Here is a 17163-nt window from a genome sequence, read left to right on the forward strand (position 1 = left end):
TGAAGTCGCTCAGTCGTGTCCAACTCTTCGCAACCCCATGGACTGCAGCCTACCAGGCTCCTCCATCCTTGGGATTTTCCAGGCAAGAGTACTGGAGTGGGGTGCCATTGCGTTCTCCGATGCCTATCATAGGCACATCATATAAGTAGAATCATACAATATGTGTCCGTTTGTGCCTGGCTTATCTCACTTAGCATAATGTTTTCATTATGTTGTTTCATTCATGTTGTACCATGTATCAAAATGTCATTCTTTTTAGGGCTGAATAACATTCCATTGTATATATATGTAGCACATTTTGTTTATCCATTCGTCTCTTGATGGCCATTTGAGTTGTTTCCACGTTTTAGCTAATGTGAATAATGCAGGTATGAATGTGGATGTACAAATATCTGTTTGAGTCCCTATTTTAATTCTTTTGTATATCCGACATTCATTTTTTAATAGAATCTTTTTTAACTTTTTTATTTTTTAGTTTATTTTTTGGCTTCACTGAGTCTTTGTTGCTGTGCATGGGCTTTCTTACTTGAGGTGAACAGGGTCTCCTCTCTAGTTGAGGCTTCTCATTGTGGTGGCTTCTCTTGTTGCATGGCACAGGCTCTAGGGCACGTGGGCTTCAGGAGTTGCTACACTCAGGCTCAGTAGTCCCAGGTCCTGGGCTCTGGAGAGTGGGCTCCATAGTTACGGGGCATGGGGCTAGTTGCCCTGGAGCGTGTGGGATCTTCCTGGACCAGGGATTGAACCTGTGTCTCCTGCATTGGCAAGCAGATTCTCAACCACTGGACCACCAGGGAAGTCCCAAGTTTGGGGTTTTTAATGGACTACTTTTGTTGGTTAAAATGGAGAACTCCTTTGAATATCTGTAACATGCCCAGTTCTTCAGTGAGGATTACAACCTTATGTTATGGGTATTATCCCATTTTAAGTTGACAAATTGAGGCTTAAAGTAGATGCTCAATGAATGGCTATTGAATGTTGCTGACGGTCACATTGTTAGTGAGAGTCAGGTTTTGAACTGAAGTCAGATCTGCCTGACTTCAAACCCTGTACTTTTCCCACTGTAATAGAATGGCATTAGGGAAAGGAACATTGACTTTAGAACCAGACAGAGCTGGATTCCAGCTTCTCTCTGCTACTTCCTAGCTTTGTAGACTTGAGAAAGTTATTTCTGAGATTTAGTTAGTTCATTTGAAAATTAGAATGACATATTGTATATAAAGCATCTAGTACAGTATCTGATACCTACTATTATTCATTCATTAAAAAAAAAATTTATTGAAATCCTATTATGTGCCAGGCATTGTTCTAGGTGTTAGAGGTGATGTGGGAAAGCAAAAACAAATAAGCAAATAAATAAGGATAATATCAGATAGTGTGATAAGCTCTTCAGTGAAAATTAATGGAAGATAATGTGATAGATTCACTGGTGGCTATTTTAGGTTGGATATCTGTTTGGGGAAGGCCACTCTGAACTGACATTTAAGCTGAGGTCTGAAAGACAATAAGGAGAAAGTCATGCCCAGATCAGGAAAAGAGCATTCCAGGCAGAGGGAGCAGCTAATACAAAACTCAAGTAAGCTAAATCAGATAAAGATTTACCAAAAAAGAAAACTACAGATCAATAGCCCTTATTAACATAGAGGCAAAAATCCTTAATAGAATTAACCAACTGAGTCAAACAACATGTAGAAAAGGATTATACACCATGGTTACGTGCAATGTAGCCCAGGAATACAAGGTCGGTTCAGCATAGAAAAATCAACGTAATACACCATATTAATAGAGTAAAGGACAAAAACCACGTAACTGTCTGCGTAGATATAGAAAAGGCATTTGAAAAATCCAATATCTTTTCATGATAGAAATATTCAACAGACTAAGAATAAATAGGAACTTCCTCAAACTGGTAAAGAACATCTACCAAAAAAAAAACCAACCCAAAGTCAACATCATATTTAGTGGCAGAAGATTGAAATTGTTCCCTCTAAGATCAGGAACAAGATAAAGATCTCCACTCTCACTGCTTTTTTAAAAATTTTTGTTTTTAATTGGAGGATAATTGCTTTACAGTGTTGTGTTGGTTTCTGCCTTACAACAACTCACCACTTGTATTCAATATTGTACTGGAGGTTATAGCCAGAGTAATTAGACAAGAAAAAAAAGGAACAATGTAAAACTATGTCTATAATATTATATATAGAAAATTATAAAGACTCTGCCCTCCAACGGAGAAGGCAATGGCAACCCACTCCAGTACTTTTGCCTGGAAAATCCCATGGACGGAGGAGCCTGGTAGGCTGCAGTCCATGGGGTTGCTGGGAGTCGGACACCTGAGTGTGACTTCACTTTTCACTTTCATGCATTGGAGAAGGAAATGGCAACCCACTCCAGTGTTCTTGCCTGGAGAATCCCAGGGACAGGGGAGCCTGGTGGGCTGCTGTCTATGGGGTTGCACAGAGTTGGACACGACCGAAGTGACTTAGCAGCAGCAGCAGCAAACAACCCCCCTCCAAAACAAATAGAGCTAATAAACAGCAAAGAATTCCTAAGTAAATGGAAAGACCTCTATGTTTGCGAATAAGAAGATTTAATATTGTTAAGATGGCACTGTTGCCCAAATTGATCTACAAACTCAACACATTTCCTATAGAAATCCTACTTGACTTCTTTGCAAAAATGGACAAGTTTATCCTAAAACTCATATGGAATCCCAAGAGGTCCAGAATAGACAGAAAATCTTGAAAAAGAACAAAATTGAAGGACTAATAGTTCCTGATTTTACAACTTACTACAAAGCTACAAAAATCAAGGCAATGTGATACTGAAAAAGATAGACATAAAGCTCAATGGGATAGAATTGAGAGTCTAGAAATAAACCCATACATATATGGTCACATGATTTGTGATAAGGATTCCAAGACAATTTGATGGGGAAAGAACAGTCTTTTTACCACATGGTGCTTGGACAACTGGATATTCAGAATAAAATGGATTTGGATCCCTACCTCACACTACATATAAAAATGAGCTCAGTATGGATCAGAAACCTAAATGTAAGAGCTAAAACTATGAAAACTCTTAGAAGAAGATATATTAGTATATCTTCATGACCTTGAAGTATGCAGTGGTTCTTAGATATAATGCCTGAAGAATAAGCAACAAACTAAAAACAGAGAAATTGGATTTCAAAATTTAAAAGAACACTAACAAGAAAATGAAAAGACAGCCTACATAATAAAAGAAAATATGTGCAAATCATATATCTGATGAGAGTCTAGAAACCAGTATATATAAAGAACAAAGAACTCTCATAGCAAAAAGGTTAAGATTATTAGCAAAGATCTAATAACATGATAAGAAAATCAGCAAAGGATCTACATAGACATTTATCCTAAGAAAATATATAATTGGCCACTAAGCATATGAAGAGATAGTCAATGTCATTAGTCATTAGGGAAATGCAAATCAAAACTATACTGAGACACCACTTCACACTTACTAGAATTGCTGTCATTTTTTAAAAAAAACAAACATAATCAGGGTTGATGAGGATGTGGAGAAATTTGGAACCCTCATTCATTGTTGGTGGAAATGTAAAATGGGGCAGCTGCTTTAGAGAACAGTTTGACAGCTCCCCCAAAAGTTAAAACAGTTAAACACTACATAATAATGCTTATCTTCTGCAATTCACCTTTCCTCCCTGTAACAGAAGGTTGCTTATCTTTCAACCAGAAAGTGAAATTTGATTCCTAGAGCTGCTGTGTATTAATGAAGAACAAGATTCTTAACTTCTCTGAGCTTCTGCATTTTACCTGTAAAATGAGGTTAATGAGCAGGTCCACAGCTATCAAGATGAAAGGAGATAAACTGTCAATTTAAATCCATGCCAACGTATGATTTTGACAGTAATGATAGTGAACACAGAAGTGACTGTATTCTTACTATCCCTTTCCTTTCTGTAGTGCTCTGATGCTAAGGTGAAGATGAGCTTTACCTCCCCAAGAACAAGTACTGTATATTCTAATTCTGTACTTATATTGTATTTGTAGCCCTCTGTAAATATAAACGATTTTCAGTCAGTAAACATGTTTCAGAAGTCTTTATAGAGTTCTTTGAAAGAGAAAAGGTTACACACATGAAAATCATTTCATGACTTACTGGAAGCTGGTAAAAGAAGAATCAGTCAGCAAATTATAGAAGAGGATATTATACCAAAATATGACATAGATAAAGTTGTGAATACTTTTCTTCAAATGTGTTTAATTTTCTGATTTAACCGTTCACATCTTTGAAACAGCCTATCTTATTCTGAAAGTTAAATGTCCTGTTGAGGTGGCCATGAAAAGAGCCCTGAGCTGAGAATGAGAAAATGTAGATTCTGGTCCTTGGCTCTGCCATTAACCAACTGTGTCTAAACGGGGGGAAACGGGTGCATTTCTCTGGGCCTCACTTTCCTCATCTATGAAATAGAGGACTGAACTGCAGTCTGCAAATTAGTTTATTTACTTCAGAAATTAGAAAGAACTTATTTTCCTGGTGTATGTTAATTTCTGTTAGCCTATTTAAATCAAAGTCTAATAAAAGTAGCATCTCACTGTGGGGAAAGGCAAGATGGATTATCCAATATATAGTGTTGGGATGGCTGGTTAGCCAAAAGAAAGGGAGCCTTCAAGTCTCATCTTTTAAAATCAGAATAAAATCTAAATGGATCAAAATGAAACCAAAAAGAACTGGGAAAAAGCATAGTTGGATAATTTTGTAATATTTGATAAATGTGGATAGGCCTTTTTAAGCATGGTATGTACCAATGAAGTCATGAGAGAAAAGGCTAATAAATACAACTTAATAAAATAAAAAACTTATGCATGGGAAAAATTACCCAATATTAACAGTCAACAAACTAGAAAAATATTCATAATACATCTGAGAACTAAAGAGCTAATTTCCTAAAAATATAAAAGTGTTTCATGAATTAATGAGATGAACAACTCAGTTTTTTTTTTAATGAGCAAAGGGCATAAACAGGCCTAAGAAATAAAATGTGCAAGTGCAAGTAGATATGCACTACTCCTTAGCCTCATTAATAATAAACAGAAATAGACTGTCATTTTTTTCTCTTATGAAGATTGTTTAACAGTAAAATGTTGATGTTTTTTAAGTGGTCCACTTAAAAAAACAGCTATTGGGACTTCCCTGGTGGTCTAGTGGGAGCCCTGGGCTCAAACCCTGCTCGGGGAACTAGCTCCCACATGCCGCAACTAAGAGTTCATATGCTACAACTACAGGCCCAGTGCAGGCAAATAAATAAATATATTAAACAATAACAACAGACTATTCTCCAGAAATATAAAAGTCCTCAAAGATATATATGCCAGGCTACTTATCACATTTAAAGTTTTTTTGTAATTTTGTAATATGTTAGGAAATGTCTATCATAAAGGCATTGGTTGCATAAATGGAATATTTATGCAATATTATGCAACTGGAATATTGTCCAGCAGATAAAAGAGTGAAATAGATAAGAGTGTACTGATGAAAATTTGTCCAGTTTATGGTTAAGTAGGAAAAAAAAATCCTTGTCAAACACTATGTTTTAGATTTTTGTGATAATTATATGTGTAGAAAAAATACAAGGACATACACATCAGGCTACTAACTGTGGTTACCTCTCGGGATGGGAGGTAACCTCTGGGCCTCACTTTACTTGTCTATGAATGCGAGGACTGAACTGCAGTCAGTCCTTGAAAAACCCGATGAGACTGAACTGCTCATCATTTATGTTACTTAGTGCCATTTGCAGCCTGGATTTAGTGAAAAAAATTTTTTTTCCTGTGATAAAAGTTTTATAAGCAAAAATTTACCACCAGTTTTGCCAGCACTGCATTTTCACTGTTTTTCTTTTGCCTTGTAGGATGACTGGATTGGTGTTCGATCAGTGATGCTTAAGAAAATTATTCATTTTCTAATTTTTTAACATTAATGGTTGTAATGCTTGCATTTTTATAATGAGCATGATTTTTAACTAGAAATATTAATAAAGATATACATTGATTAAAAATGGTGTTTAATTTTAAGATCTTGTAAATCCCTAGGGCTGATGCAGAGGGTCATGTTATGTTCTGTTTCATAAGGTTTAGAGACTGAGTTCCCAGTTCCACTGTAATTGGGAGAGAAGTCAGGCCAGATTAACACAAAATAATAATTGAAAAGTGTTGGGGATTGAGTGGTTTTTTTTTATTCTTCTTTCATTTTATTTGCAGATTCCGTTGCAGACACTCTGGATGGATAATACCATTAAACTTCTGGATTTGGTAGAAGTTGATAACTCAGTCCTCAGTGGTACTTACTTTTGAATAGCTGTCATGGAAAATGTTTTCAGTATAGTCTGTTTGAAAATGTGTCTGTTTTACCATGAGTCACATTTACTAAAAATAAGGATTCTTTCAGTTTGTTTCAGCTCAGTAATTGTAATACTTTACATTCATTTGTAATGTTATTCTTTGCAGTGTCCATTCACATGTATTTCCTCTCTTAACCATTGTAAGAAATTGAGAAGTAGATACCAGTGTTACTATCCCATATTAAGCTCTGTGATTTCCTCTCTTAAGGTTTTCAGGGAATGCAGAATGATTAGGTTAATTTCATTCTGATGAATATCATAATGAAAATCTCTGGGCAGCTCGGTGAGAATCTTAGGCCAGGGTGGAGCATTTCATGATCTGGTCCATTCAGAGGCCCATTCGTGTCCTACCATCCTGGTAGACTGAAGGAATGTGAGCCACAGAGGGAGCTGGTATAGTTCAGAGGGTGTCAGAGTTACCCAGGGATCTAGGAATTGAGATTTGTTTGGTCATGGATAGAGGGCCCAGCTTAGATCCTAAATTTCCTTGTATATCTCTCCACTGCAAACTAGTTATTTCACCCAAATGGTCAAAACTTCTAGGTTCAACGTTTTAGGTTGATCTCCAGGACACTGAGTAAAGGACTAATAGCTGCTTATGTGTATGGAAAGGTTCCCGTTGGGTTCAAGATACACACAGAGCACCATGACTCTCTTGTAAGTTTTGGGTTACAGTCAGGGCATCAGCAGATGTGTGCTCTCCAGTATTAGTACTGTCTTGCAGAATGTTTCCTTTGATTTTTAAGAAGCACTATGAAGTTGTGTAATTATTTATTCTCTCTCTCATATCCCTGTTTTCCTCCTTCTCTTTCTTTAGATTCAAAATTAACAGGACAAGCTGTTATTCCAGGATCAGTAATATACCACAAACAGTCACAAATACTGCTGGTTTGTTGCAAGGTACACTTTCCTTCAGTTTCACGTTATTACACTTCTTTTATTGAGTTTATAGTTTATATCATTTGTCACTTTTGGTTGGGTCATCACTCAACTGACTGTCCATCAGATTGTGATGAAGTTTTACCAAGGTGTTACTATTGCTCAGACAATGAAAAATGATTCAGTAACTTTGTTGTTGTTTAGTTGCTAAGTTGTGTCCAACTCTTTTGCAACCCCATGGACTAGAGCCTGCCAGGCTCCTCTGTCCATGGGATTTCCCAGGCAAGAATACTGGAGTGGGTTGCCATTTCCTTCTCCAGGGGATCTTCCCAACCCAGGGATGGAACAGCATCTCCTGCATTGGCAGGTGGATTCTTTACCACTGAGCCACCAGGAAAGCCCATCATTTATGTTATTTAGTGCCATTTGCAGCCTGGATGTTGAAAGATTTGTTTGTTTGTTTTTTGTGTGTGTGTTAAAAGTTTTATAAGTCAAAATTTACCACCAGTTTTGCCAGCACTGCATTTTCACTGTTTGCCTTTTGCCCTTTAGGATGACTGGATTGGTGTTCGATCAGTGATGCTCAAGAAAACACTAACAGCTACTGACTTCTACAATGGATATTTGCACCCCTGGTACCAGAAAAATTCCCAAGCTCAACCAAGCCAATCCAGATTTCAGACTCTCAGACTTCCACCAAAGAAGAAGCAGAAAAAAAAAATTGTTGCTATGCAATAGTGCACCAAGTACTTTGGAAGAAGATGGACAAGAACCTACTATATACTTGTGATTTGTTAGAAGCCTTATTTACAAGGAATTATCTTGACTTTCAAAGAATTTGATGCCGTTGAAAGGGAAGGTTATTGTCAAAAAGATGAATTACCTCACTTTGCATTTTCCGTCTAACAGTTAAAAATAGCTTTTTCTGTTTGAATAAAAAGAGAAGTTTTAAATTAAATTTTTATTTATAATATCAGACTCATCAGACTGTATCTTTACCTGACAGTGAGTACAACTAACTGGTATGTGTATATACTGAAGAGAGTTTCTTTTAAAAAAGTGCATCTATTAAATTTTTAAAATCATATGTCCCCTCTGACCGTGTTAGCATTTCAGCAGTATTCAGTCTACATTTCGGATTTTTAACAGGGAGTAAAGTCAGATCTTTACATTTATCTACCATCTAGTTCTACCAACTCATTAACATTCATAATATGTTATAATCTCTGTAAATTCACATTTTACACCTAGATTTCCTTAAAGTAGGAATATAGTAACATTCTTCAACATGCTTGTGCAGTAAAAGTTGTTGATCAGCTGGCCTGTGCAGACTCATCTTCTCTGTGTCCAGGAGAGTCAGGCACTTCTCTGGAGGAAGGGAGGTGAGGTGGCCAGCTGTTGAATTTTTTTAAGCCTTTATATTATCAGCTTTTCCTGCCTAGATTCTATCAGTTAAAATTCTTCTGCAGTCATTAATTCAGCAACACTTATTGATAGCATGATCAGATAATTGGTCATCTCTATTAGGACATGTTTATAACTAAAAGGAAGCACTTAGTTACCCCTGGATGACAGGTATCAACAGGACTCTCCGAAGCAAACCAGGTTGTGTAAACATTGTAGTTTTTAAAGAGTTTTTCAAAAACGTGAACCATTTTTAAAGTTTTTATTGAATTTGTTATAGTATTACTTCTGTGTTACGTTTTGGTTTTTTTGGCCACGAGGCATGTGGGATCTTAGCTCTCCAATCAGGGATTGAACCCACGCTTCCTGCATTGGAAGGTGAAGTCCTAACCACTAGACTGACAGAGAAGTCCTTAAACATCCTCTTTATTGAACACTTGCAGTGTAAGCTAGATTTTATGCTGATTACTGGAGACTAAGAGATTAAATATATGTTTAATCTATTGAGGACACAAGCATAAGCAAATAGAATACTGTTTAAATGCCATAATGGAGATATTGTGGAAGCACTAAGTCTCCCCTCAAGGGAGTCAGTGGAGGCAAAGCTGAATCTGAGCTTCTGAATGATGAGTTCATTACGCAGACAAAGACCTGGAAGAACATTCTACTATGTGCAGAGGAACAGAGACATAAAGAGAACACTATCTTACAGGGGGTTTGGGAACGTTCTTAAGCTGAGTGATGGGAACATGATTGCCTTTTATTATCATTCTTTATAAATTTGCTATGCACACTCTTAAGTGTATGAGCTAGTTATAGTTACATATGTGTGTATATAGCTGGCTGGGAGAGAGCTAATGGTGGATCATGGAAGAGAAACAAACGGCATGTTAAACAAATGGCAGGAAGAAAGTGTTTTAAAGGAACTGAGAGAATTGATACAAGTGGAGTAGAATGATGGAGATGAGACTGGAGAAACCAGATCATGGAGGACTTGAAGACCATGAGAATCTGGACCTTTGTCTTGTATGCAATAGACAGTCAAGGAAGTGACACAACTACAGGCTTGCATTTTGGTAAGTTAACTGGTGGTGGCGTGAAAGGTAGATTGGAGGTAAAACCTGGTGCAGGAAGATGTGTTAGGAGGTTACAAACATGATCTACACTATGGCAGCAGTTAATGGCGGTGGGTGAAATGGTTTAAAAGATTTTTGCTGTAGAAGTAAGAACTCGGGCTATCAGTTGGGTGTTTTACAGAGTTTTGGCTTCACCCGGGCTTCCTTTGTGGCTCAGCTGGTAAAGAATATCTGCCTGCAATGTGGACGATCTGGGTTCGATCCCTGGGTTGGGAAGATCCTCTGGAGAAGGGAAAGGCTACCCACTCCAGTATTCTGGCCTGGAGAATTCCATGGACTGTATAGTCCGTGGGATCACAAAGAGTCACACATGACTAAGTGTCTTTCATTTAATATCTGTTAATCCCATACTCAAAATAGTTTGAGAATCAGTGACTGTGAAAGAGCATTTTTGTTGTTTTTCAGTTAACATGTATTGAGAACTTAATTCTCCCTCTAGACGCTAAGCTCATGTTACGGAATTCATTGAGAAAGAGAATCACTGTCCTTTGGGGGCTTATAGGCAAGCATTATTGGTGATTTTTGCAGCAGATCTCAAGAGGTACCCACTCAGACACTGCCGTGGGGAGTGGGGAGCCTTACTGAGGGCACAGATTTATTCTTATAAGTTCTAATCTCTTACTACATGGTGGTGAGTGGTCTCAGGTCCACCATTCTGCATTCTGGGTGAAGCCTGTCTGCTTGTTTTGCGTATTACCATTCCCCTTGCTGGTAATCTTTTGTGCCAGACCATCTCTAGCCCATGAGGCAAGGCCCACCCCAGTCCAGTGAGTTCATCTGCATAAACAGTACAACCTAACGCCAAGTAGTGTGCTGTGGGTGAGGCCACATGAGCTGGACAGGAAAACCGGCCATTGTGATTGAGATGGTTGCCATATTTAGGACAATTTTGTTGTTCAGCCAACTCTTTGCAACCCCATGGACTGCAGCACGCCAGGCTCCCCTGTCCTTCACTATCTCCCAGAGACTTAGGACAATATGGAATACCTTTTACACATGAAATCTTAAGGCATGAGTTCAGGGCCCATCTCACTGAGGGCAGTTTCCCATCCAGGGAACCTCAAGCCCATCATGGGACTGGAGGACAAACCCCAGGTTTAGAATGCCAGCTCTATGTTGACAGCCCATTCTTTGAAAAATTAAATGGTGCACATCCCAGGTAGCCTTCAGGAAAGGAGATGACCCATTCTTTCAACCTCCGATAGAGACCGCAGCCCAGTATGATTGAGCAGTTTCTCATCTGAAGCAGAATCACTTGGAATACTTGTTTAAAATGGAGATTCCTGGGCCTTACTCCAGAGCTTGAATCAGAATCTCTGGATATGGGACTCTGCATTTTATTACAACTTGACAAATAATTTGTATGCTAGAGCAGTCGCAGCTGTAACTAGCTTAAGAGGTACACATGGAGCCACATGCAGGGCCTTAGATCTGGGGTCCTCCCAGAACGGGTGGAACACAGCCTATTCTGCATTCTGGACGAGAGGGTGAATTTGCAAACACATTGCCTCCTTATGCAAGATACTTCTTTGATTCTTGTCATTGCTGAAAACACATCAGACTCAACAGAATTCAGTTACTTGTTGGTAGATGGGTGTCCCAGGACAAATGTTGAAAAGTTTAAATTCTGGGAATGTCCTGGTGGTCCAGGGGTTAGGACTCCATGCTTCCATTCCAGGGGGCATGGGTTCGATCCTTGGTTGGACCACATACTTCTCAATGGTCCAAAAAACAAAAATTTAATTCTGATTTCTCAGTTTAAAAACATGGGTAATACCTACGTTGCAGAATACAAATATATATAGAATATGCCTAGGGAAGCACATGGCACATAGTAGGGAATAAAAGGTAGTTATTTTTGTCACTGCAGTCTAACACTGCTAGGATGCCTCCTTGGGCCTGCAACAATATTTTCTCCTCTGGATGGCAGCAACAGCTTGCTGAGATGCTTTTAGACTAACAGAAGGAAAAGAATTTTAGAGTGGGAAAGGCTCTATGTTTTAGTACTCAAAATTCAGTTTGGAAATGATGAAATGGTGATCCAGCAAGCTAGCTAGTGACAATATTAGAAACTGAAGCCTACAGTAGCTTCTATTAAAAAAAAGATTTTATTCTTGGCTTGATTTGAGGAATGAAAGAAATGTTTCTGAGCACAAAATTGAACTCTTGAGAAAGGCTGCTGAAAGAATGCTTATTGCTTTTAAACTGTTTTAAAGGTGATACAACATATTTCCAGTTTTTCTTTATCAAGCAATTTCAAGATAAAGAGATACGATTTTGAAATTCAGCCAAGGTGGCATGAGTCCTGCCACTGACCTTAAGCCTAGAATGATTACTCATCCTTTCTGAATCTGTTCCCTTATCTACGAAATGAAAAATGTACCTACTGTGCAAGGATTTGCATGAGGAATAAAAACAGTCTATGTAATGCATCTAGCACAGTGCTTGGAACACTGCAGGTTCACAGTACCGTTCTTATCAGCCCTCACTTACTGATTGCTAGTCTCCTTTCTAAGGACCCAACCTGAGCTTTCTCATTTTATCTTTACAATAACCCTATGAGGTGGATAGTGTTATTGATCCTCCTTTTTCCATACTGTTAGATAGCTAATAAGCGGTAGAGCTAGAATTCATACTTGAGTAGTCTGACACCAGACTGTGGGACTGACCACTTTACTTCCCTGCCTCTATTACAAATGTTTTCTATCTGTGATCAAGGAATTAATGTACTAGGCCTTGGAGCTCAGAAATTAAGAAGTAGGAGCACATGTTAAATTGGCTGTCATATGCAGGCACTAGGCTAGACATTTCAAAAAGATTTTCCCATTTTAGTTACTATTTTTTTTTCAAATTTTTTTCAATTTAGTTACTATTTAATCACTGTCTTTATCACCTCTAAAAATTCATGAAATTTTCTAGAACCCTACAGATAGAAGCTGCTTTATTTTGAATTATAATAGTGCAGCTCTTGTTTCCCAGGATTTTTTAACTGCAGCTCTCCTTCCAGAAGGTAGGTTATCACATGGTTATTTATGGAAGAAACACTAATGAGATGCTAGGTTGACAGATGATACAAGATATGTGGTACCTTTGCTTCAGTTCAGTTCAGTTCAGTTGCTCAGTAGTGTACGACTCTTTGCGACCCAATGGACTGCAGCATGCCAGGCCTCCCTGTCCATCACCAACTCCCATAGCCTACTCAACTCATGTCCGTCGTGTTGGTGATGCCATCCAACCATCTCATCCTCTGTTGTCCCCTTCTCCTCCCGCCTTCAGTCTTTCTCAGCATCAGGGTCTTTTCAAATGAGTCAGTTCTTCGCATCAGGTGGCCAAAATATTGGAGTTTCAGCTTCTGCATCAGTCCTTCCAATGAACACCCAGGACTGATTTCCTTTAGGATAGACTGGTTGGATCTCCTTGCAGTCCAAGGGACTCTCAAAAATCTTCTCCAACACCACAGTTCAAAAACATCAATTCTTCAGCACTCAGCTTTCTTTACAGTTCAACTCTCACATCCATACATGACCATTGGAAAAACCATAGCTTTGACTAGATGGACCTTTGTCAGCAAAGTAATGTCTCTGCTTTTTAATATGCTGTCTAGGTTGGTCATTGGTTTTTTTCCAAGGAGCAAGCGTCTTGTAATTTCATGGCTGCAGTCACCATCTGCAGTGATTTTGGAGCCCCCCAAAATAAGGTCTCACTGTTTCCATTGTTTCCCCATCTATTTGCCATGAAGTGATGGGACCGGATGCCATGATCTTAGTTTTCTGAATGTTGAGCTTTAAGCCAACTTTTTCACTCTCCTCTTTCACTTTCATCAAGAGGCTCTTTAGTTCTTCTTCACTTTCTGCCATGAGGGTGGTGTCATCTGCATATCTGAAGTTATTGATATTTCTTGCGGCAATCTTGATTCCAGCTTGTGCTTCTTCCAGCCCAGCATTTCTCATGATGTACTCTGCATATAAGTTAAATAAGCAGGGTGACAATATACAGCCTTGATGTACTCCTTTTCCTATTTGGAACCAGTCTGTTGTTCCATGTCCAGTTCTAACTGTTGCTTCTTGACCTGCATACAGATTTCTCAGGAGGCAGATAAGGTGGTCTGGTATTCCCGTCTCTAATAATTTTCCAATTTGTTGTGATCCACACAGTCAAAGGCTTTGGCGTAGTAATGACCAAACACTAACTTGTCTGAGAAGTCGAAATACTGTTTCCATAAAGAGCAGTTTTGTGTGCAGCGTACTTTTTTAAAAGTTTGATTGAAGGGAAGTAATGGTGGGGGGGTTATCAGAGAAGAGCAGCTTTGAGGAAAGGCTATTGTGAAGATTCTATAATATGGCTCTCATAATTACATGGAATCTAAAATCTTAGAATTGGAAAGAACTTGGAGATCATTTAGGGCTTCCCTGGTGGCTCAGAGGTTAAAGCGTCTGCCTGGAATGCAGGAGACCCGGGTTCGATCCCTGGGTTGGGAAGATCCCCTGGAGAAGGAAATGGCAACCCACACCAGTACTCTTGCTTGGAGAATCCCATGGAGGGAGGAGCCTGGTGGGCTACAGTCCATGAGGTCGCAAAGAGTTGGACACAACTGAGCGACTTCACTTAGAGATGATTTATTCTAACTTTGGACTCATTCTACAGAGAAGAAAACAGCACCCAGAGAGAGGAAGTGTCTTTCCCAAAGATAGAACTCGGGTTTCTTAACTCCCCCACTCTGTGGCCAATCCCTGTAATCCAGTATAAAATATGTATGTCACAGACTGGATCTGGCAATGAGGAAACAGTATTCTTTTTCAAACTTGGTTCTCAGCATAATTTGATATATAATGCTGCAGTCAGTTGTACCCTGAAAAACTTGAAAGGATGGTATTCCAAGAATTGGTATTGTTTTGCTCCTCTTTTACTTTTTCACACATGCTTCCCAGGGGCAAAATAAGGGAAATTCAGTCTGGTGGGTAAAGTGGGGTGGGGCAGGTTTGAGACCCCGTGAGAAAGTCAGACCCCGCTGTAGTCCATACAGCTTGTATTTTAACTTGAAGGCAACGAGGAGCTATTGAAGGATTTAGAGCAGCATTTAAAGCATGAATATAGTTGCTTTTAAGTATTTTTTTTTTAATCACAATAACATATGGATTGTTGTGTGAATTCAGATGCTACGTCTAAAGCCAAGTTCTCCTTGTATTTCCAGTCTCCCCTCAGAGGTAACCACCACTCTGGTGTGTATACATGCGTATGAGATATAGCTAGGATTATTTTGCACGTGTGTTTTAAAACAAATATTATCCTGTCGAAAAAATCAATTTGAGGAAAAGAGCTTGGCTTTGGGCAGTTTTGAGAAGCAGCTGGCCACCTGTTTACTTTGCTTGGTGTTCACAGAGTATTTTGTGAACATTCCAGTTTGTAAGTGAGATTCTCACACAGGGACTGGTGCTGTGGGAACCATCTGGCAGACCCCAGCCATGACAGCTGCAAACCCTCCAGCCACACCCACCAGGCCTGCTTGCCCCTTGGCTCACCCTGGGTCCAGAGTTTGCTTCCTGCACTTGTGCGATTGTAGGGCAGCTGGAATCCACAGATATTAACTGTTCCTTGTTCACAGATTAGGGAAAGGACAATGTGCTTGCCATGTGTTATGGAACAACTGAAGGTCCAAATATGACCATGAGTTCCTTTTCTAAGGGAAACAAAAGATTTATGATTTGGGGTTTGATCTTTTAACAAAAGTATAAATATAACAAAATGTATCTATTTAATAAAATGGCTTTCCTTTATCAACAGTCAAATTAAAAGTTATTATTACCAAAGTAACCAGAATATCCTTATTACCAGAATAAGGATTTTTAATACATTGGAGCAAATCCATAATTCATGTCTCTTTAGTGTAGATACTCAAGTGAGGTCTGGGAGTGTGGGATATAAGCAATACAGCTTTAGGAATACAAGCAGATAGATTTATTTATTCACTAATTAATTCATTCAATACACATTTAGTGCTTATTATGAACCAGGTCATAACAATTAATGCACTGGTTAAATCACTGTTTGATTTTCTAAATTAAAACTCCCAACCCATTGCAGGAGACAGATAAACAATGTAATGAGTACCTATAATGGGTTTTACATACAACCAGTGATTTGCCAGTTATTCTATTCATTAAACTTCTCTAAATTTTTAAGAAAAACATCCAAGGTTAAAATTCTTCCACAAAAACATTCAGAACCTATGTGGTGCAAAAAACAGAAGACCACTTTCTGTTGTTGTATACTCAGTCGAGTCTGCCTCTTTGTGACCCCATGAACTGTAGCCCACCAGGCTTCTCTGTCCATGGAATTTTCCAGTCAAGAATATTGGAGTGCGTTGCCATTTCCTTCTCCAGGGGATCTTCCCATCTCAGGAATCGTCTCTTGTGTCTTCTGCATTGGCAGGCAGATTTTTTAACCACTGTGCCACTTGGAAAGCCCACTTTCTGTTACTGATTTGAAATTCTGAACAGGTGATTTGGCAGGGGTTTAGGGGGGTGGATATGTTACTGTGTTCTTGGGAAATGTATCTGGGATTTGTCCCAATCCTAGACTGGGATCCAAGGCTCCTAAGCAGGAAGGCAGAGCTCATTACTTAGGATACAGTTTACTCAGATTCTTTCCTGCCCTTAATCCCCAAAAAACATTTGCCAGGATAAAGGCAAAGGCCTTTAATCAGGTACAAGTTTTCCCTGAAACAGATTAGGTAGAGGTTTTTTTCAGCAGGATCTTACTGCGAGATTACTAAAAAGCTTCAAACAAGGAGCTTTATATGTTATTCAGCATTTTCATACCTCCAAATATTTTAATGAAAAGGAGAGTCATGTACTTTGCAAAATCTTACATAAGTGATTAAAAATATATTCAATTCAGTTCAGTCGCTCAGTTGTGTCTGACTCTGTGACTCCATGGACTGCAGCACGCCAGGCCTCCCTGTCCATCACCAACTCCCAGAGTTTACTCAAATTCATGTCCATCACATGGGTGATGCTGTCCAACCATCTCATCCTCTGTTGTCCCCTTCTCCCGCCTTCAGTCTTTCCCAGTATCAGGGTCTTTTCAAATGAGTTAGTTCTTTGCATCAGGTGGCCAAAGTATTAGAGTTTCAGCTTCAGTATCAGTCTTTCCAATGAACATTCAGGACTGATTTCCTTTACTATGGATTGGTTGTATCTCCTTGCAGTTCAAGTAACTCTCAAGAGTCTTGTCCAGCACCACAGTTCAAAAGCATCAATTCTCTGGCTCTTAGCTTTCTTTATGGTCCAACTCTCACATCCATACATGACTACTGGGATGGATCTTTGTTGGTGAAGTAATGTC

At 38.9% G+C, this 17163-nt stretch overlaps 1 protein-coding gene and 1 non-coding gene across 3 annotated transcripts in view; both read left to right on the plus strand.

Annotated features, from left to right (window-relative positions):
• Positions 1-8250, plus strand: part of MTFMT (mitochondrial methionyl-tRNA formyltransferase) — a 41481-nt gene extending 33231 nt beyond the window's left edge. For both annotated transcript variants that reach the window (XM_010834569.1, XM_010834570.1), the window contains exons 8-10: positions 6261-6339; positions 7218-7300; positions 7832-8250. In XM_010834569.1, coding sequence (XP_010832871.1) covers positions 6261-6339; positions 7218-7300; positions 7832-8017 — 348 coding nt within the window. In that variant the 3' untranslated portion in view covers positions 8018-8250. The remainder of the gene's footprint in view (positions 1-6260; positions 6340-7217; positions 7301-7831) is intronic.
• Positions 8251-14225: 5975 nt separating this feature from the next.
• On the plus strand, positions 14226-14297 carry TRNAS-GGA. Its single transcript has one exon. It is a non-coding gene; the product is annotated as a tRNA-Ser (tRNA).
• Positions 14298-17163: the final 2866 nt, after the last annotated feature.

This window comes from Bison bison, unplaced genomic scaffold (assembly GCF_000754665.1).
Source record: "Bison bison bison isolate TAMUID 2011002044 unplaced genomic scaffold, Bison_UMD1.0 scf7180017864034, whole genome shotgun sequence".
NCBI lineage: Eukaryota > Metazoa > Chordata > Mammalia > Artiodactyla > Bovidae > Bison > Bison bison.